The sequence below is a fragment of the Glycine max genome, chromosome 14, assembly GCF_000004515.6.
Source record: "Glycine max cultivar Williams 82 chromosome 14, Glycine_max_v4.0, whole genome shotgun sequence".
Lineage (NCBI taxonomy): Eukaryota > Viridiplantae > Streptophyta > Magnoliopsida > Fabales > Fabaceae > Glycine > Glycine max.
This window is the reverse complement of record NC_038250.2, coordinates 17884371-17907430: the sequence shown is the minus strand read 5'-3', so window position 1 is coordinate 17907430 and position 23060 is coordinate 17884371. Positions and strand designations below refer to the sequence as shown.

Sequence of the window (23060 nt, the reverse complement as noted above, 5' to 3'; positions counted from 1 at the left end):
CATGCTTGATTTGACATAATAAAAATTTAGTTAAGTTTTTTAATTACAATAGAATTTTTTTAAAACTTTAATTTACCTTTTTAAGTTTTATATATCATCTAAAAATGTTTTAACTATAAAGTAAATATTACTAAAAAAAAGGTCATCTACTATCGATTGGAATTGAAGGAAAAAATAAATTATACTGATACTTGACAATTTGATTAATTTAATATTAAATTATTTTCAAAATTTAACTCCAAAAATATTTGCATTATGATATCATTCATTTTAACTTGAATTATTTCCAAAAATATATTATGTCATTTACCTACATGAATTTCATTTTTAGTTTTATTATGGTTAATTCTATTTTAAATTAAATTAGTTCCAAAATAACTTGTTCAATAAATATTTTTTGTGAATAAATGTCATAAGAAATGAAATTTTATTAAAATAAATAAATATCTTTTTGTGATTAAATTTTAATCAAATATTTACGGAGGGATACATTTTTGTCAACGATAAAATATTGTATAATTTTCATTTGCAAGGTCTAAATTTTAGCATGGTAAAAATGTTATTAAAAATTTTGTATAATTATTTTATAATAATTCATTAAATATTTTTTGGGAATAAATATCATAAGAAATAAAAATTTATTATAATAAACAAATTAGTATTTATTCACTGATTAAATTTCAACCAAATATTCACGAACATATATATTTTCATCGATGACAAAATCTTGTATATTTTTCATTCGCAAGGTCTAAATTTTAGTATAGTAAAAAAATGTTATTAAATAATTTTGTATATTTATTTGATGACAATCATTATAAAGGATACAATATTTTTTATATTATTGTCAAACTAAAATATACACCAAATAAAGATTATACAAGAAAATTAAATTAAATTAAATTCATATAATAGTTAGTGTATTTATTGCATTTATTATTATCATTATTTTGGAAGGAATAAATATGGGACTATCATGTGTCATCACCAATGGCGGATCCATAAATTTTTCTTAGTGTGGGAAAGAAATAATTTCTAATATTTTCACAAAAATAAAATATCATAAAGTACTACAAAATATATAATATCATAATAAAAGAAATCTAAAGTACTTAAACTTCTATGAATTACAATTGTCCTCTATGCATTTTCATACTTTAAAATGGTCTATGATTTTTTCATTGTCAATACTATCAAAAATATCTCTCTATCTATATAATCAAACAACCAAACAATCATTCAATCATTCATCTCTCATGCGATTATGCATTCTATTCTTCACGAAATTCATTGCAGAGAGACATCTTTCAACTGTTGCAGTCACCACAGGGAAAATCAAAGCTAACTTCACAAGCAAGTATACCATTGGATACACAATATGCTTTTTAGTTTTCACCAACATTTGAGAAAGATCAACAATCCCTTTTAACTTTAAACATTGATCATCAAACCAAACACCTCTGATAAAAGTTTCAAGTTGACTTCCTAGTCCCATAAGTTTCACACAAGAAAATTCTGATGGACAAAACTTAGTCAAACATATCAACTTTTCCTTATCAAATACAAAAAATGAATCTCTTGGATTTAAGCTTGCTACACAAAGAAGTAACTTAGTGTTCACCTCAGTAAATCTATTGTGTAGCTCTTGAAGTTGTCTATCAATCACTTGGTAAAATAACTCAATTTGAAAGTGAAGATTTGAAACTTTTTGAACTTTTGGCTTCTGTCTTCCTTAGGTAATGGATGCATCACCCATATTTGGAATGTTAATATCTTGCTTGTCACAAAATAATGATACTTCATTCAATAAAGTATGCCAACCATCATTTCTCATGCTTTGTAATATCTTGCACACTTTAACTAATGCTATAACATTTACAATATCTTGGTCACTTCATTGTAGTGCTTGAGACAACTCATTAGTAATCCCCAATATATGCCTCTTCAAGTGCAAGTTAAAAATAAATTCAAAAGACTAAATAGATTTCAATAAATGACATGCTTCGACATGTTGTTCTGAGCTTATGCCATTTTCCTCAACAAATTCAAGGACATCAATCACTGAAGTAAACAAAGAGATCAAGCTAAGTAGCGTACCATAATGTGAGCCCCATCTTGTATCTCCAACTTACTTCAATGTTGTCTCTTGATTCAAGCTAGAACAATTAGAAATTTCTCCACTCTTTAATGCTTCAACAACTTTAAGAATTTGACTTTCTCAGAGAATCTCTCGTCATTTACATAAAGTTCCAACAACATTAGATAGATTGTTAACAAAACTAAAAAAACAACAAATCTCAACTTTTTTTTTTACAACTATCACAAGTGTCAATTGAAGTTGGTGAGCAAAGCTGATGCAATCCTCCCAAGGAGGAGACCCATCACCAAAGCCATGGCTAGGAGACTCCAAGAAAATTGGGCCTGAGATGCAAGAGAAGACCCTAAGTTTCTCATAAGCCTTAGGACAGATTTTAGGCCCATGAGCTAAGTATGAGTCCACTTATCTTTGTGCATATTATATTAGGGTTTTATTATTTTTGGGTCTTGTATTTAGGGCTCCATATTGTAAGGAAGGTACCCTAGTAATATAGGATTTTTCAGCCCTTGTATTTTAGGGCACCTAGACTAGTTTTTGTATTAGGAGTAGTTTTGTAATTTCACATGCATTAAGTGTACTATTTGATATGTGTGTTGGGAGAGAAATTTGATTGAATTGGGAGAAGCCCAATCCAATTTGCTACACCCCATTGCCACATCATATAGTCACACTTTGTGCATGCCATTCATGTTTTACATGCCTCATGACACCTAAGCATACTTAGTGGAGAATCTTGGACTTGATCTTGGATTAGTGGGCTGAATCATAACTAAAATTCACTAATCATAATTAGTGAAATTTTGACTCCAAATTTGGCTCCACAAATTCAAATTCAAGTAAAATTTGAATAGAAATTCAAGTTTCCCTCCAATTTTGTGTGACACTTAGGCTATAAATAAAGGCCTTGTGTGTGCATTTTTTTCAACTTTGATCATTTGAGAAATTAGACTTTAAAGTTCAGACCTCATTTGAGGCATAAATTCCGTCCCCCCCCCCCCCCCTCTCTCTCTCTCCCCCTCTCCCTCCACTCATCTTCTCCTACCTTCAAGCTCTTAGCTACGGCTTCCTATGGTGGTGAGCTTATTCTTGACTCATCTTCTCCTTGAAGCGGCATCTCCAATCACCTTTCCTCATTCTCCATTCTGCTGCCATTGATCTTCAAGAAGCAAAGGACTTCATTGATGAAGAAGATCCAAGGCCTACAAGCTTTACATGGAGCTACATCAAAAGCAATGGACATAGAATGCATAATTATTTTCTTTTAAAATCAAACTTTTGAGACCATTGAATTCACCTTGCATATTACTAGCCCCATCGTATCCTTGTCCATGCACTCTTGATAGGCTTAAATTGTTTTGCAAACAATGACTCCAATGCCAATTTTAAAGATATGGCACTTGTATTCAAAACATGAACAAGACCAACAAACCTCTCAATGACACTTCCATTTTTATCTGCATAACACAAAACAACCAATATTTGCTCCTTAATTGATATATCTCGAGATTCATCAATTAAAATGGCAAAAAAATCATCTCTAACATCATCAACAATAATTTTGGTGGTCTCACAAGCGGCAGCTATCACAATATCCTTTTAATATTAGGTGCCACTGGTTTGAGATTTCCACGAGCATTTTTTAGAACCTTATCAATATCTTCATTATGATTGTCAAGAATATGTAGAAGCTCAATAAAATTATCTTGATTTTGTGAATAAATTGATTCATCATGACCACGAAATGTCAATCTTTGCTTCAATAGAAATGAATACAATCAATTGTTGCCATCAAATGAATCCTATATTCTCTTTTCACCAAGTTTGATTTCTTGTCAGTAGCAACTTCAATATGTTGTTTTCTATTCATTAATGTTTGACAACTTCTTAAAGCTTGATTGTGAACACTATCAAATTCTCTAATATCGATTTTCAACCTATCCTTTTTTTTCCAATTTGGAAAATTGTTGACCGAAAATGCATCAACATTTTTTTGTTCTCCAATGTTAGGTTTCATAAGATAACAATACAAACAAAATACAACATCTTTTGATACACTATATTTCAACCAATTGCTAAATTCCAAAAACCAATCAGGATTAAACTTTTGAAATAGAGTCCCAAATTGTCATTTTGGAAAATCACGCTCTCTTGGTTGACAAGGTCCTTTTTGCAAATAAGCTCTTCGGATGTTATCCCGATCATTAGGATGATAACATGATATTTGTTTCCTCTCTCCCGAATCAGCTGGAAGATTTTTCAAATCAACTTCTAAGAATCTTTTTTTCCCATATGACTCTAATGGTGTTGTGGAATCCTTTTTTAAAAATTTCTTCATTTTTAGCACACTACAAAAAAAATAAAGCTAATTAAGGTAAAAAAAAAAACTCCATCTCCATTTAGCAAGCAAGGCGGTATTGAATATTCTTATGTTTTTCACCCCCAACCCCCCATCCTCCTTAGGTAGACACACTTTATCCCACTTTACTGAAGCTATTTTCCCGCTCCCCTCCCTCTTTCCCCATCTTTGAATTCTCTCAATCTTCCTCATCACCCTTTTTGGCATTTAAAAAAAAGATAGGAAAAAAAAGAGGTAAGGTTGAGAGAATAGAATTGAGCAAACAAATTCTCCCTCTAAAAGACATAAGCCTATATTTCCACTCACTAAGTTTCTTATTCAATTTTTGTAAAATAGGTTCATGTTGCAGAATGCAAATTGACTTAAGCTAAGAATTTTAGGCTTAAGAAAATTTGGGTTCATATGTGAGATTTAGCATTCTAGACAAAATTGGCTTAAATCAAGAATTTCGGACTTAAGCGAATTTTAGATAGAATATGAAGTGGACAACATTGGCTTAAGCCAAGGTTGTTGGACTTAAGCAAATTTTGGACCAAATATGATATTAACTACTAAGATTTGGACAAAATTGGCTTAAGTTGAGATAATCTTGAACTTAAGCGGATTTTTGAAATTTGGTGAATGGCTTATGCGAATTTTTGAAATTTGGATTTTTTTTTTCTTTTGGCTTTAGCCAAATTCGGGTACAATGGTATTTTATATTGAATATTTTATTAAAAGTTTTCAAACCAACTCCAAAATGCATACTTAACTATTTTATGAGTTATATAATAGGAGTAAAGTGAATTTTATGAGGGCATCATGTATTTTCACATTTTTAATTGATTTTTTTTAGATAGGAACATGAAAAGATGAGAAATGACCATGTTATTGTTGACTAAGATACTTATAATATGTCTTGAGAAATATTGTTTATTGTTAAAATGAGTATGATTTTGAAAAAATGGAATGAGATTTGAATGAAATGTTGATGAATGTATATTATGCTGATGTGATGCTTATAATATGTTAAAGATGGGTGCACAAAAATATTTTTTAAATAAGTGGATGCACAAAAATACTTCATTGTGGTGGAGAACTAAATTTGGGGACAAGTAAGTTAATGAAAATCAATTTATTATACTTTTTGAATATTTAGGAACTAAATTTTAAATTTTTTTATCTTTTAAGAATTAAAATAAAGATTTATGTTTTGAATTTTGTTGAAAACAATGGTCAAAACTCAAACTCACAGAGCAAGCTAGTTAATTTGGCTTTCTATTTTCCCGTTTTGACTAAATTGTTTTCTTCAAGAACGTCGAATCATAGCCGCTTAATCGTAATCACTTGTTAAAATATTTTAATCAGCACTAGGTCATTGTATACCTCGACGCAGAGGATCACATCAAAATGAACAACATTTTGATCGGACGGGCGATAAGAAACCACATGTCGATCTGAAACAGTTTCTTGTGATGATTTTCCATTTAAATAAAATTTCTGGAAATTTTCAATTTAAACCCTTTACCTCCCGAAGCGAGAAAGAAAACCTAGCCCTCACGCGGTTAAAAAAACAGAAGAAAAAAAAATAATCCGACAAACTAAAAAATAGAAATTATTGGGAATTTCAATTTCAGGGCTTCTATTAGGGTTTCAAATCGGCTAGAGATTCTCAAACCCTAATCCGTCAATTCGCGCTCGTGATCTTCGATGTCTGTGGGATGAATCAATTGTTCGGTGGCATGTCGGTTGAGGTAAGTAAATTTTCTAATAATTGTATTTTTCGGTGTTAAAATTTTGCTGGGCGTTTTTTGATACAATAAAAGCAATGCATTGGGGTGTTCGGTATGTTGAATTTTGGTCTGTGTTGGTTGAGGGATTTTTTGTGATATTTTTGTGGTTTTGGTGTTTCAGATCCAAGAAAATGTCCATATATGTATGATGGCATGTGAAAATTAGGGGAATTTTGGTGTGGGCGTTTGTTATGTTGATTTTCCATGGAAGGCATAGCAGAGAACTCCAATGACACTACAATTCCCAAGAAGTCAAGATCACTGGATCTTAAAAGTCTGTATAAATCAAAATTGACAGAAAACACTGCAAAGAAGAACTTAAAGAGGATTGGCAATAGTAGTGGTGGTGGTGGTGAGAAGAGGAAGAAAAAAAAGACTAGAAAGGAAGTCTCTTTAAGTAGCTTAAAAAATGGTGATGGTAGTAGTGAGTTGAAGTTAGGGGTGAGTCAGAGATTGAGTAGTAGTAGTAGTAGTAGTATGCTAAATAGAGTTTCATTTAGTGTTGGTGGTGATGATGCTCAAATTCCCAAGAGGAAGAGGAGTTTTGTGGGGAGGAAGAAATCAGAACGTGGTCAAGCATCAAATCTGGTGGAGCAGCTTAGTTGTAAAATTGGCTATGATCAGGTGCCAAAGTTAGGCAGTGCTGATTTGGGCAGTGGGGTTGAGTCTTTCAAGATTAAGCATAAGAAAGAATTTGATGAGTTTAAGGAAAATAGGAATAGTGATTCAAATTCAGTTCAGCATATTAAGGAGGATGGGGATTGTGCATCTCATTCTGTTGTAAATAGTGGTGATTCTTCTTTAACAAAGTCACGAAGGAAGAATAGGAAGCGAAAGGCTTCAGCTTTAGATAGAACTAAGGTTTCCAAGGAGGCTGAACCTTTGGTTTCAAGTTGTAAAATATCTGACGATTTGCAAGAAGATGAAGAGGAAAATCTTGAGGAGAATGCAGCTAGGATGCTATCTTCAAGGTTTGATCCAAGCTGTACTGGATTTTCTACAAAATGTTCAAATGGTTTGTTCTTTTTTGGATCTTCTTGTCAAAGTATTGTTAACCACGGTTTAAAGTCTAAGTCAGGTTCAGAATCAGCGTCAGCTGATACTGCTGGCAGAATTTTGCGGCCTAGGAAACAATATAAAAACAAGGGTAGTTCCAGGAAGAGGCGCCATTTTTATGAAATCCTTTTAGGTGATGTGGATGCATATTGGGTACTGAACCGGAGAATTAAAATCTTTTGGCCTTTGGATCAGAGTTGGTATTACGGCCTTGTGGATAACTACGATGAAGGAAGCAAGCTTTACCATATCAAATATGATGATCGAGATGTAGAATGGGTTAATCTACATACTGAGAGATTTAAGCTCTTGTTACTTCGTAGTGAAGTTTCTGGAAATGCAAAGGGTGAAAGAGCCTTAACGAAACTTAGGAGTTCTGATCACCAAAAGGGAAGCAAATCCAGTAAACAAAGGCAAAGAACAGAAGAGAATACAGAGGATGATCGTTGTGGTGGGAGCAGTATGGACTCAGAACCTATAATTTCCTGGTTGGCTCGATCTTCTCATCGGCTTAGATCTTCTTTTCAAGGCATAAAGAAACAGAAAACTTCTGTTACAATTCCAAGTACAATGTCATCATTCGTATATGATGAACCTGTTACAGCAAAGGGGCATTTAGCTAAGAGATCTTTGAGGGGTGCTAAAAATAATTTCTCTAGTGATTCTGTGTCACAAAATAAAAGTGATGAATTTAGGGACAAGCCCTCATTTCCAAGTGTCACTAGCACTAAAGATGGAAAACAGCCTATTGTCTATGTTAGAAGGCGAATTCGAAAGCCAGCTCCAATATCCCCTCATATCTCTGCAGAAAACCATGCTATTACAGGTGCATCTGGTTCCGTTGCCTTTGACCAAATGTTTGGTAGGGTTGAGAAAATGAAAAATCCAATTGATGGCAGGGTTGAGGTTGGGGGCCCATTGTTCTTCACTTACAAGGAGGGAGTATCAAAATTTTTTTGGGACATGGAGTCAGCATCATTCAAATTTGGCTTAAACTTTCCAATGCATTTGGTGTTGAATGACGTTTTTCAATCAGAAAATTTGTGGTTGCTTTACAGTGTTTTGCTGCTTCGGTTTGGTACAGTTATGACCAAGTGGCCTAGAGTTTGTTTGGAGATGCTTTTTGTTGATAATGTGGTTGGGTTGAGGTTTCTATTATTTGAAGGCTGCTTGAACACAGCTGCAGCTGTTGTCTTTTTTGTCCTTAGGGTATTTCATCAACCTGCTTGCCTAGGGAAGTATGTTGACTTTCAATTTCCATGTACATCTATTGAATTCAAGTTTTCTGGTGTTCATGTTATTAAGAAGCCGCTTGTGTTTGAGTTCTATAATTTCTCTGAAGTGAAGAATTCAAAGTGGATGTGCTTAGATTCTAAGCTTAAGAGGCATTGCCTGCTCAGTAAGCAGCTCCATCTTTCTGAATGCACATATGATAACATTCAGGCACTTCAAAGATCAAGTAGGTTCTCCGTAACTTCTGTCAGTGAGTCTTCCTCAGTCAAGGTACTTGTTCCCATTTTTCCTATATATCCTGATAGGTAACCCCAGCCTTAACCCCCTTTTAAGAATTTATTTGCCATGTTCAACACTTGTTACTGTAATCAACGTTATATATCAAAGCTTCCAAAAGTCACTGCAAGTTAGCTTATCTTGGGTTTTGTTGTGAATCAAATCATGCAACAGGTCAGGCGGAAGAGGAGTTGGCCAGGGAATAACATCATGGGTATTTCTAAAGTGTCCACTCAAGCTGATACTCATCAGTATTCTGATGCTGGCAAGTGGAAACTTCCTCCATTTGCTCTTTCTTTTGCTGCAGCACCTACATTTTTTCTTCATTTGCATCTTAAGTTGCTGATGGAGCAGTCTACAAATCGTATAAGCTTTTGTGATCAAACACCAATATTTGATCAGGAAGACCCTGGTTTGGTGACAAATGGATGTACTAGCACCAATGATTTCTCAAACAGGAATTCTGAAATTATTCTGAGGAAAGATATGATGGAGACTTTGTCAAATGGTGCTGCAGGTGATGGAGGGTCTTGTGCTGACTCAGATCATCCCTCTACTTGCAGTGAACAAATTCTCATTCAAAATTACCAGAACATTGGTCCTAATGGTGCTGGTACTTCCATTTCCCATGATTCTGAGAGGCTTAGTACAGCTCACTTACCAGAATGGCAATGCCACCATTTGGAGCAAGAGTTAGGCTCTTTACCTTCAAGTCCTTTAATACGTCAAGATAAGGCTGATGATGGTTCTCATTCTTCTATTGGTGATCTCAGCATTCAAATTCCTGCAGTTGATCAATTTGAGAAACCTGGTGATGATGGTGATTTACGCAATGCTGAGCACTCTCCTGATTTCTCTTGGAATATAAATGGAGGTGGTCTTCCAAACTCCAATCCAACTGCTCGCAGAAGTTCTTGGTATCGGAACCGGAATAGTTCCTTGTCATTGGGATTTCAGTCTCATGTGTGGTCTGATGGCAAGGCTGATTCTCTTTGCAATGATTTTATCAACGGACCTAAAAAACCACGTACACAAGTGTCATACTCAGTGCCTTCTGCAGGGTATGAATTCAGTTCAAAGCGGAGAAACCATCATCAGAAAGGATTTCCTCACAAACGAATTAGAAAGGCTAGTGAGAAGAAGTCATCAGATGTTGCTAGGCGCCTTGAAAAGAATGTTGAATGCTTATCTTGTGGTGCAAATGTCTTGATTACTCTTGGTAACAAGGGTTGGAGAGATTCTGGGGCCCATGTTGTACTAGAGCTGTTTGACCACAATGAGTGGAGGCTCTCTGTGAAACTTTTAGGAATTACTAGGTATTCATACAAAGCACATCAGTTTCTGCAGCCTGGATCAACAAATCGGTACACACATGCAATGATGTGGAAAGGAGGGAAGGATTGGATCTTGGAATTTCCTGATAGGAGTCAGTGGGCTCTTTTCAAGGAGATGCATGAGGAATGCTACAACCGTAACATCCGTTCTGCTTCTGTTAGAAACATACCTATTCCTGGTGTTCATTTGATTGAAGAAAATGATGATAATGGATGTGAGGCAACTTTTGTTCGGAGCTGTATGTACTACCGACAGGTTGAAACAGATGTTGAAATGGCTCTGGATCCATCCTGTGTTCTGTATGACATGGATAGTGAGGATGAGCAGTGGATTTCAAATGCTGAAAATTCTGTAAAAGACAACAATGACTTGAGTTGGATCTCAGAGGAGATGTTTGAGAAGACAATAGACATGTTTGAAAAGGCTGCATATGCTAAGAAGTGTGATCATTTTACTCCTAATGAGATAGAGGAACTCATGGTTAATGTTGGACCTTTGTCTGTTGTCAAAATTATTTATGACCATTGGCAGGAGAGAAGGCAGAAGAAGGGAATGGCTTTAATACGGCACTTTCAGGTGTTCAAATTAACTTTCTTGTTTATGTTATAATTATTTTGATTATGGGAATATGTCTCTGCCTCCATTTAATGACTATATAAAAGACATACTAGCTTTGCTGGTATAATTGGAGAGGAGGATTGATATACAGTAATGCTGTAATGGATTGATGATTGATCTTTTGCTTTGTTACACTAAAAATTTGAATCTATCTATCTTGAAGCCCTTTCAAATCTAAGAACAAGTTTTCTCAGCCCTTGAAGAGTGAATGCATTTTAAACAATTTCTATGCCTTTAAATGTATTTATGACCTCCAGGTTAAAACCCTGCTACATATTTTTGAATTTCTACCTACTTTTGATATATTTATTCAATTCATAAATTTTGGGTGAGTCTTTGATTCTGACATAATTACTTAACAGAATAAATTCAGACAAGACTTATGCAGTATTACTGCTACCACAGAATTAAGCATGTTAGGAGAAAATGAATTTTATAGTATTTATTGGATACAACTTTGAACGATTTATTTCAATTTCTGTTAGAACAAGTGGGCATAATTTTTTATTTGATTGGCTGAAAGCATGACCACTTTATGCAATTTACCTTGGCATTTCTCAACATGGCTGTTTTCTTCTATACCTAATGTGTATCCTTTGTTATTATTTGCCTGAAATTTCATCTCTGAATCTTTATGTAATTTTCAGCCCCCTCTATGGGAAAGATATCAGAAACAAGTGAGAGAGTGGGAAGTAGCCATGACCAAGAACAATGCCCATTCTAATGGATGCCTGGACAAGTTTACAACTTTGGAGAAGCCGGTCATGTTTGCTTTCTGTTTTAAACCTAGGGGTCTGGAATCACTGAACAAAGGATTGAAACATCGATCCCAAAAGAAGATTTCAGTCTCTGGGCATGCAAACTGTAATCTAGATCAGGATGGCTTCCACACTTTCAGTGAGTATTTGATTTACAAGTTGATTTCATTGGTTATTACATTTTAGAAACCAATTAAGAACATTCTTCTTGATATCTAATTGTTGTAAACTCAGGAAGAAGACAGAATGCTTTACCTTTTGGCGATGAAATCCAAGGCCACAGTTACGATTCTTTTGATGATTCATCATTGGCTCTGACCTCACCAAGGGTATTCTTACCATGTGATGCTGGCAGCTTGAAATACCATCCTACTAGTAATGGAGCGGGATATAGAAATCATATCCCAAAATTTCACAAGTCCAGATATGACTCACCTGGTAGCAAGCATCACCTTCTTGCAGGCCCCAAGAGGCAAGGGATTGAACAGTTGGATGCTTCAGTCCTTGAGGAGTTAAGACTACGTGATGCTGTGGCTGAGGCTCATTTTAAATGGCATGTGGCTAAGTTGAAGAGAGACAGGGCTAAGAGATTGTTATATAAAGCAGATGTAGCGATTCACAAGGCCATGGCTGCTCTAATGACTGCAGAAGCAATGAAAGCTTCTGAGGACTCCCTTGGTGAAATGAAAGCTTTTGAGGACTAATATGGCAATTCACATGGCCTTTGGTTTACTTGGTCAAGAGTTGTGGCCTTATTTTCATTATCCAGGGTGTTCAATAATTAGGGCTGGGTTCAGTGAGGGGAGAGGAGATTCTGTTGCTGCAGACTGCAACTCCCTCTAACTGTCTAGTGTCTACTGGAACCTTTTCCAGCTTTGAGATCTGCTCAGTTCAGAGTAACTGTAGCACTGCTCTGCATGGTGTATAGGTCTATGAATTTTTTACTACCTATATTTGTACAGATTCCCTCCCCCATCTCAGTTTCAAACATTCAATATGAAAATAGAAATCGGCCAATAATACGACACCATTTTAAACAGGAATTAGTCCTGTTTCTTCGATAGTTTTTAGGTAAAATAGTAGACTAATGCATGATCCGGAAATCGTCGTTCTGTTTTTAGTACTACTCCCTTGCGTTAGCTCTCTTATGAACAATGAAAATAAAACTAGATGAGAAAGGAGTTTAAAACTTAAATTGAAGAGAAAATGGAAGGAAAATTTATGGTGTATTTGATTGTGTTTTTATTTTAGTTTTTAAAATTCACTTTATAAAATATTATTTTAAAAAGTAGTTTTTAAGAAGTGAAAGGGGGAGAATAAAAATGCAAAACAAAAATGCCAAGGAAAAATTAGTAGTAGAAAATTGTAAATTAAAATAAATTGAATAATTTTTTATTTTATCTTAGAAATTCAAACGATTAGTTATAAAAAAAATTATTGTTATCAAACAAGTTTTTATTTTTAAATACAAAATAGTTTTCAAAACCAAGAAACAAATATATCTATGTATGCATATATACTAAAGAAAGTATTCAAAAAAATATCCAGGGAGAGAAAATTTATACGTATATTTACAAATTTTATTTAATTTTTAAAAAATCTTAATAGCATAAAATTTATAGAAAAAATGGAAAAAAAAACTTAAATATGTATTTTATACCTATAATATATTCCTTTTTGGATTGTTCATTATATTTTTTTATTTTGTTACTTGACCTTTATAGATTTTTGTCTTTGGTTTTTGATATTAGTATGAGGTTGTTAAGTGATGATATAATAAATGGAATGTCACATCATCAAAAGTGTACCTGAATCATACACTAATCCTTTGATTTGTGAGAACCAAAGTGAATTGGTAAGAAAAAATACTTGGGTTATTTGTTTGAAGAGGATAGTGTAAAAAGTACTTGGGTGAAACTAGAAGTAGTTAACAAAAATAACACTTGTTATCTTTGTGAAAGATAGTGAAACTTGGTGGATGGTCAATAACAGAACGTAGTCTCGATGGTTGAGACAAACATCGAGACTACGTTCTGTTATTGACCATCCACCAAGTTGTGTTCTTATCTTGTTTTTATTTGTTTATGTCTAACATTGAATTGTAAAGTTAAAAATTAGATATTTTCAAAAGGTTTCTAGTAAAATAGTAAATCGTTGAAACTATCATCTATTATCTCTTCTCAAAGCGCTCTTAAACATTTGTTCTCTACATATGAATGTGTTTTATGAAAGGTTTGTGAAAAATTTTGCAATCACAATTCAACCCTGTTCCTTGTAATTTTTGTCCATACACACCACTCTACAAGCCAATATTCTCACTTGTGTAGGCTAGTTTATTGAGTTTAGAACTTGTGGAAGTGAGAATATTGGCATGCAAAAATAAGATCACTAGCCTGCAAAAGTTGGCAAATTTTATTTAGGTCCCTAGACTATTTGTCAATTGAATCAAGTTCCTAAACTATTTTTTTTTCAATTGGATCCTTAAACTTGTATTTGTTTAGGGATCTTGTAGAAGTGAGAATACTTGTCTATAGAAATAATATTACTAGCCTGCAAAAGTTGACGATTTTTAATTAGGTCCCAAAACTCTCGTCATTTTAATTAGGATAAATAAATAGTCATTTTGGTCCCTTTATTTTGTGTTCAAGGATAATTTAGTTTTTATATTTAGAAAATGATTAATTTAGTCCACAAAAGTGTAAATGTTAAGACAAATTAGTTCAACCATCAATTATCCACCGTTTCCGTTAATGTTGAGTGCATTAGTAACATGTTGAGTGCATATGTGACATATTGTTGCAGACATGGAAATTTCACTTATGCAAAGACGTTCCAAGTCAGGACACAATGTTTTGATCTAAAATATCAATATTTTTTTTACCTCTTTTTCCTAACTCAACCCCTTTCCCCCGCCCCAAGATTACTGACACAATCTCACATCAAAAAAACTCAAAACAATGGATGAATAAAACAGATTCTCACATGTACCATTACCATGAATTGTGGAACCACAACGAATTAAAAATAAATAAAACAAAAAGTTGTGTTCAACATGAAATCAACACTCGCCTATATTTATATTGCTAGATCAAAAACACAAACAACAAATTTAGTAATATTTTAGTCCAAAATATTGTTGCTAACCTGAAATGTCCCTAGTAAACATAAAATTGACATGTCAACATGAAACATATGCACTCAACGTTAACAGAAATGACAAATACTTAATGATTGAAATAGTCAATAAATGCACAGTACAAACATCAAAGTGACCATTTATCCTTTTAATTAAGTTCATGAACTATTTTTTTTAATTGAGTCCTTGAATTTGTATTTATTTTTTAATTAGATTCAACAACGACCAAATTATAAAACAAATACAAGTTTAAAAACTCAAAAACTTAACTGAAAACAATATTTTAAAAACTAATTAAAAATTATCATCAAAGACAGATTAATTTATGATTAAAACTATTTTTTTTGTTTTACATTTCATTCTTCCCTTCCACTATTTAAAACTAATTTTTTTAAAAACTATTATAAAAACTTATTCAAATACAACATAAATTTATCCTTCCATTTTATGTTCAATTAGAATTTTAAACTTCTTTCTCCTCTCTGGTTTTCTTTTCACTGTTCCATGCACAGCACAAGAGTGCTAACGCATGGAGTAGTACTAAAAGCTGAACGTAACGATCAATTCCGGATCATGCACTAGTCGACTAATTTACCTAAAAACAATGAAAGAAATAGGACTATTTCCAGTTGAAAGTGGTGTTTGTATTATTGGCCGACTTCTATTTTCATATTGAATGTTTGAAACTGAGATGGGGAGGGAATCTGTACAAATATAGGTAGTAAAAAATTCATAGACCTATACACCATGCAGATCAGTGCTACAGTTACTCTGAACTGAGCAGATCCCAAGCTGGAAAAGGTTCCAAGTAGGACACTAAACAGTGGGAAGGAGTTGCAATCTGCAGCAACAGAATCTCCTCCCCTCACTGAACCCAAAATTCTCATGATTCAAATTCTCCATCGAACACCCCGGATAATGAAAAAAAGGCCAAAACTCTTGACCAAGTAAACCAAGTCATTTGAATTGCCAGATTAGTCCTCATAAGCTTTAATTTCACCAAGGGAGTCCTCAGAAGCTTTCATTGCTTCTGCAGTCATTAGAGTAGCAATGGCCTTGTGAATTGCTACATCTACTTTATATAGCAATCTTTTAGCCCTATCTCTCTTCAGCTTAGCCAAATGGCACTTAAAACGAGCCTCGGCCATGGCATCACGTTGTCTTAACTCCTCAAGGACGGAAGCATCCAACTGCTCAATCCCTTGCCTCTTAGGGCCAGCAAGAAAGTGATGCCTGCTACCAGGCGAATCATATCTGGGCTTGTGAAATTTTGGGATATGATTTCTATATCCTGCTCCATTACTAGTAGGATAGTATTTCAAGCTGCCAGCATCACGAGGTAAGAATACCCTTGCTGAGGTCAGAGCCAATGATGAATCATCAAAAGAATCGTAACTGTGGCCTTGGTTTTCATCGCCAAAAGGTAAAGCATTCTGTCTTCTTCCTGAGTTTACAACAATTAAATATCAAGAATGTTCTTAATTGGTTTCTAAAATGTAATAACCAATGAAATCAACTGGTAAATCAAATACTCACTGAAAGTGTGGAAGCCATCCTGATCTAGATTACTGTTTGCATTCCCAGAGACTGAAATCTTCTTTTGGGATCGATGTTTCAATCCCTTGTTCAGTGATTCCAGACCCCTAGGTTTCAAACAGAAAGCAAACATGGCCGGCTTCTCCAAAGTTGTAACCTTGTCCAGGCATCCATTAGAAGGGGCATTGTTCTTGGTCATGGCTAGTTCCCACTCTCTCACTTGTTTCTGATATCTTTCCCACAGAGGGGGCTGAAAAGTATATAAAGATTTAGAGAAGAAATTTCTGGAAAATAATAACAAAGCATACACACTAGATATAGAAGAAAACAACCATGCTGAGAAAAGCTGAGGTCAATTGCATAAAATCGTCATGCTTTCAGCCAATAAAAAATATAATTTTGCCCACTTGCTCTACCGAAGAAATTGAAATAAATCGTCCAAAGTTTAGTCAATAACGGATGGCGGCACAGAGAAGCCGCCTCCCAAAACACTATAACAGGAGCGGGGTAACACCACTACTTGAATTTATATATATATATATATATAGTTTGTACTTTGTATTATATAACAATGACAATATATGTATTGTTTAATAGTATTTTATTTTCTTTTTTACTTATTATATATATTACTTATTATTATATTACTTGGATTTTTTAAAAATTATTTAGCTCATTATATATATTGTACAGTTGTTATTTAGTTATTTATATATTATGATTGATTTAATTTATTAGTATTTGGCTTATTATATTATATATTATGTTTTATTTGGTTATTGTTATTATATTATTACTATTATTTATTATATTATATATCGTGCTTTATTTTTTTTATTATTATTAATTAGTTTATTACATTATGTTATACTTGAAATAAATTTTGAATTTTGTTAATACTATAATTTTTTTTTTTATTCTTCTTCTTTAGTTTATTAGATTATTATAAAATTAAGATAACAGTGGACCGATCCATCACTTCTCTAATGCCCAACAAATCAAAAAAGGAACCCTAACTAGGACCCAACCCACACTTGTTGGCTAGCGCCGCAACAGCAAGTGAGACTTCTCCTTTCAGGGCAGAAAGGAGAGTTTTTTTTTAGGATCGTCTTGAAAAAGCTCTAGCAGCTGTGACATCCATTTATTGGGTGTGATTTGTGCGATCTCCACCACAAATCACAGCGTAACAACCACTACTGCAAGGTGAGACACAATGGGTTCTTCAGTAGCGGAGGGGTGCTGTGCTGTTCCATGACGCACCTCTGAGTTCGTGCACGATTGCTGCGTGATTGACTACTGTTTTATACAAATTCATTTTCTCCTAACATGCTTCATTTGTGGTAGCATTAATACCGCATAATTATTCTGTTAAGTACGTAAGTTAGTACTGTCAAAATAAAAGACTGACCCCACATTTATGAATTGAATAAACATCAAACAGTAGGTAGACATCCAAATATGTAGCAGGGTTTTAATCTGGATTGTTAAGTAGAACAAATAAAATGCATTGCTATTCAATGGCTGAGAAAACTTGTACTTAATATTTTTGTGTAACAAAGCAAAAGTTCAATCCATTACAGCATTACTGCATATTAAACCTCCTCTCCAATTATATCAGCAAAGCTATATATAAAGTCATTAAATGGAGGCAGAGACATATTCCCAAAATCAAAAACTAATTATAACATAAACAAGAAAGGTAATTTGAACATTACCTGAAAGTGCCGAATTAAAGCCATTCCCTTCTTCTGCCTCCTCTGCTGCCAATGGTCATAAATGATTTTGACAACACACAAAGGCCCAACATTAAGCATGAGGTCCTCTATCTCATCAGGAGTAAAATGATCAAGCTTCTTAGCATATGCAGCCTTTTCAAACACGTCTATTGTCTTCTCAAACATCTCCTCAGAGATCCAAGAAAATTCACTGTTGTCTTTTACAGAATTTTGAGCATTTGAAATCCACTGCTCATCCTCACTATCCATGTCATACAGAACACGGCATGGATCCAAAGCCATCTCAGCATCTGCTTCAACTTGTTGAAAGTACATACAGCTCCGAATAAAAGTTTCCTCAGATCCATTATCATCATTTTCTTCTATCAAATGAACACCAGGAATAGGTATGTTTCTAACTGAAGCAGAACGGATGTTACGGTTGTAGCATTCCTCATGCATCTCCTTGAAAAGAGCCCACTGACTCCTATCCGGAAATTCCAAGATCCAATCCTTCCCTCCTTTCCACATCATTGCATGTGTGTACCGATTTGTTGATCCAGGCTGCAGAAACTGGTGTGCTTTGTATGAATACCTAGTAATTCCAAAAAGTTTCACAGAAAGTCTCCACTCATTGTGGTCAAACACCTCTAGTACAACATGGGCCCTGGATTCTCTCCAACCCTTATCACCATGAGTAATCAAGACATTTGCACCACAAGATAAGCATTTGATATTCTTTTCAGGGACCCTAGCAACATCTGATGACTTCTCGCTAGCCTTTCTAACTCGTTTGTGAGAAAGCCCTTTCTGATGATGGTTTCTTTGCCTTGAACTGAATTCATACCCTGCTGAAGGCACTGAGTATGATACTTGTGTACGTGGTTTTTTAGGTCCATTGCTCAAATCATTGCAAAGAGAATCAACCTTTTTATCAGACCACACATGAGACTGAAATCCCAATGACAAGGAATTATTCCGGTTCTGATACCAAGAACTTCTGTGAGCAGTTGGATTGGAGCTTGGAATACCACATCCATTTATATTCCAAGAGAAATCAGGAGAGTGTTCAGCATCACATAAATCACCGTTATCATCAGGTTTCTCAAATTGATCAACAGCAGGAATTTGAATACTGAGATCACCAATAAAAGAATGAGAACCATCATTAGCCTTATCTTGATGTTTTAAAGAACTTGAAGGTAAAGAGACTAACTCTTGCTCCAAATAGTGGGATTGCCATTCGGGTAAGTGAGTTTTACAAAGCCTCTCAAAATCATGAGAAATGGAAGTAATAGCACCGTTAAGACCAATGTTCTGGTAATTTCGAGTGAGAATTTGGTCATTACAAGTAGAGGGATTATCTGAGTCAGCACAAGACCCTCCATCATCTGCAGCACTGTTTGACAAAGTCTCCATACCTCTCCTAAGAATAACTTCAGAATTCCTGTTTGAGCAATCATCAGTGCTAGTACATCCATTTGTCATCAAACCAGGGTCTTCCTGATCAAATATTGGTGTTTGATCACAAAATCTTATACATGTTGCAGACTGCTCCATCAGCAACTTGAGATGCAAACAAAGAAAAAATGTAGGTGCAGCAGCAAAAGAGAGACCAAATGGAGGAAGTTTCCTCTCGCCAGCATCAGAATATGGAAGAGTATCAGCTTGAGTGGACCCTTTGGAAACACCAATGATGTTAATCCCTGGCCTACTCTTCTGTGTGACCTGTTGAATGATTTGATTCACAACAAAACCCAAGATAAGCTAACTTGCAGTGACTCTTGTCTTTTGGAAGCTTTGATATACAATGTTGAATTACAGTAACAAGTGTTAAACATGGCAAATAATTTCCTAAAAGGGGGTTAAGGCTGGGGTTACCAATCAGGATATATAAGAAAAACAAAAACAAGTACCTTGACTGAGGAAGGCCCACTGATAGAAGTTATGGAGAACCTTCTTGATCCATTTTGAAGTGCCTGGATGTTATCATATGTGCATTCAGAAAGCTGGAGCTGCTTACTGAGCAGGCAATGCCCTTTTAGCTTAGAATCCAAGTACATCCACTTTGAATTCTTCACTTCAGAGAAATTATAGAACTCAAACACAAGTGGCATCTTAATAACATGAACACTAGAAAACTTGAATCCAATAGATGTACATGGAAATTGCAAGTCAACATACTTCCCTTGGCAAGCAGGTTGATGAAACACCCTAAGGACAAAAAGGACAAAAGCTGCAGCCATGTTCAAGCAGCCTTCAAATGATAGAAACCTCAACCCAACCACATTATCAACAAAAAGCATCTCCAAACAAACTCTAGGCCACTTGGCCATAACTGTACCGAACCGAAGCAGCAAAACAGTGTAAAGCAACCACACATTTTCTGATTGAAAAAAGTCACTCAACACCAAACGCATTGGAAAGTTAAAGCCAAATTTGAATGATGCTGACTCCATGTCCCAAAAAAAATTTGATACTCCAGCCTTGTAAGTGAAGAACAATGGGCCCCCAACCTCAACCCTGTTGTCAATTGGATTTTTCACATTCTCAACCCCACCAAACATATGGTCAAAGGCAACAGAACCGGATGCACTTATACTAGCATGGTTTCTTTCAGAGATATGAGGGGATATTGGAGCTGGCTTAAAAATCCGCCGCCTTCTGAAATAGACCATAGGCTGTTTTCCATCTTTAGCACGAGTGACACATTGCAATGAGGACTTATCCTTAAAATCATCACTTGATTTATCTTGTGATACACAACAACTAGAGAAATTATTTTCAACACCCCTCAAAGAACTCTTAGCTAAATGCCCCTTTGCTGTAACAGGTTCATCATATAAGAATGATGACATTGTACTTGGAACTGTAACAGAAGTTTTCTGTTTCTTAATGCCCTGAAAAGATCTAAGCCGATTAGAAGATTGAGCCAACCACGAAATTATAGGTTCTGAGTCCAAACTGCTATCACCACAACGATCATCCCCTGCATTCGCTTCTGTTCTTTGCCTTTCTTTTCTGGATTTGCTTCCCTTTTGGTGATCAAAACTGCTACGTTTCGTTAAGGCTCTCTCACCCTTTGCATTTCCAGGAACTTCACTACGAAGTAACAAGAGTTTGAATCTCTCAGTTTCAAGATTAACCCATTCTACATCTCGATCATCATATTTGATATGATAAAGCTTGCTTCCTTCATCATAGTTATCCACGAGGCCATAATACCAACTCTGGTCCAATGGCCAAAAGATTTTAATTCTCCGATTCAGTACCCAATATGCATCCACATCACCTAAAAGGATTTCATAAAAATGGCGCCTCTTCCTTGAATTACCCTTGTTTCTATATTGTTTCCTAGGCCTCAAAACTCTGACAGCAGTATCAGCTGATGCTGATTCTGAACCTAACTGAGAATTCAAACCACGGTTAACAATACTTTGACTAGAAGATCGGAAAACAGACAAACCATTTGAACCTTTCATAGAAAACCCAGTACAGCTTGGATCAAACCTTGAAGATAGCATCCTAGCTGCATTCTCCTCAAGATTTTCCTCTTCATCTTCTTGCAAATCATCAGATATTTTACAACTTGAAACCAAAGGTTCAGCCTCCTTGGAAACCTTAGTTCTATCTAATGCTGAAGCCTTTCGCTTCCTATTCTTCCTTCGTGACTTTGATAAAGAAGAATCACCACTATTTACAACAGAATGAAATGAACAATCCCCATTCTCCTTACCATGCTGAACTGAATTTTTTGATACATCATGCTGAACTGAATTTGAATCACTAATCCTATTTTCCTTAAATTCATCAAATTCTTTCCTATGCTTAATCTTGAAAGACTCAACCCCATTGCCCAAATCATCACTACCTAACTTTGGCACCTGATCGCCATAGCCAATTTTCAGACCAGGCTGCTCCACCAGTTTTGATGCTTGACCAAGTTCCGATTTCTTCCTCCCCACAAAACTCCTCTTCCTCTTGGGAATCTGAACATCATCATCACCAACACTAAATGAAATTTTATTTAGCACACTACTACAACTACTACTAAATCTTTGACTCAACCCTAACTTCAACTCCCTGCTACCATCACCATTTTCTAAGCTACTTAAAGAGACTTCCTTTCTAGCCTTTTTTTTCTTCCTCTTCTCATCACCACCCCCACTACTATTGCCGATCCTCTTTAAGTTCGTCTTTGCCGTGTTTTCTGTCCATTTTGATTTATATAGACTTTTAAGATCCAGTGATCTTGATTTCTTGGGACATGTAGTGTCATTGGAGTTTTCTGTTCTGCCTTCCATAGAAAATCAACAGAACAAACGCCCACACCAAAATTCCCCCAATTGTCACACGCCATCATACATATTGGACATTTTCTTGGATCTGAAACACCGAAACCACAAAAAATATAAAAAAAAAACCCTCATCCAACACAAACCTAAATCCAAAATACCCAACAACCCCATGCATTGCGGTTATTGTCTCGACAACACCCAGCAAAATGATGCAAATTTTTAACCACGAAAAAAAAAATCAATTTATTCCAAATTTACTCACCTCAACCGACATGCCACCGAACAATCGATTCGTCCCACAGATATCGAAGATCACGAGGGCGAATTGAGGGATTAGGGTTTGAGAATCTCTTGGCGATTCGAAACCCTAATAGAATCCCTGAAATTGAAATTGAAATTCCCCAAATTTTCGATTTTTATATTTTTTCCAGATTATTATTTTGTTTTCTTCTGTTAACCGCGAGAGTGCCTAGGGTTTCATTCTCGCTTTTAGGGTTTCATTCTCGCTTCAGGACATAAAAGGAAATTGAAAATTCCCAGAACTTTAAAATGGAAAAAAAAAAAAAAGAAATACGCAACTGTTTCAGCACGACACGTGGTTCCTAAGTGTCCGTTTGATTAAATTCTAGTTCACTCGGCGGTGATCGTCTGGCGTGGCGGTGTACAGTGACTGGGTACTAATTAAAAAAATTTAGCAAGTGATTAGCGACTATGATTTAACGCTTTTGAAGATAGAAAGCTAAATTAAGGATAAATAGTGACTTTTGTCTCTAGAAGTTTAATTTGCTAATAAATGTGTCCCTAAAAGATATAAATGTAAAATTTAGTACTCGAAATTGTTAAAAGTGCAACAAAAATACCATGTTGTAAACT

At 35.0% G+C, this 23060-nt stretch overlaps 2 protein-coding genes across 4 annotated transcripts; one reads left to right on the top strand and one right to left on the bottom strand.

Moving 5' to 3' along the window:
- Nucleotides 1-5969: 5969 nt before the first annotated feature.
- LOC100781778 (uncharacterized) lies at nucleotides 5970-12545 on the top strand. 2 transcript variants are annotated; one of them, XM_003545465.5, is made up of 5 exons: nucleotides 5970-6187; nucleotides 6348-8785; nucleotides 8966-10702; nucleotides 11392-11641; nucleotides 11737-12545. In XM_003545465.5, the coding sequence occupies exons 2-5, from the start codon at nucleotides 6431-6433 to the stop codon at nucleotides 12204-12206; spliced, it is 4812 nt and encodes a 1603-aa protein (XP_003545513.1). In that variant the 5' UTR covers nucleotides 5970-6187; nucleotides 6348-6430; the 3' UTR covers nucleotides 12207-12545. The 2 variants fall into 2 exon arrangements, with proteins under 2 accessions (XP_003545513.1, XP_006596126.1); XM_006596063.4 differs by having other exon boundaries at nucleotides 11741-11920.
- A 2715-nt stretch (nucleotides 12546-15260) lies between these two features.
- On the bottom strand, nucleotides 15261-22711 carry LOC100781230 (uncharacterized). Of its 2 annotated transcripts, none has more exons than XM_026125477.2 (5): nucleotides 22450-22711; nucleotides 19806-22275; nucleotides 17890-19617; nucleotides 16175-16424; nucleotides 15261-16082 (listed from the first exon to the last, which is right to left on the bottom strand). In XM_026125477.2, exons 2-5 carry the CDS (start codon nucleotides 22191-22193, stop codon nucleotides 15613-15615), a joined length of 4836 nt encoding a protein of 1611 aa, XP_025981262.2. In that variant the 5' UTR covers nucleotides 22194-22275; nucleotides 22450-22711; the 3' UTR covers nucleotides 15261-15612. The 2 variants fall into 2 exon arrangements, with proteins under 2 accessions (XP_025981262.2, XP_025981263.2); XM_026125478.2 differs by having other exon boundaries at nucleotides 15261-16078.
- Nucleotides 22712-23060: the final 349 nt, after the last annotated feature.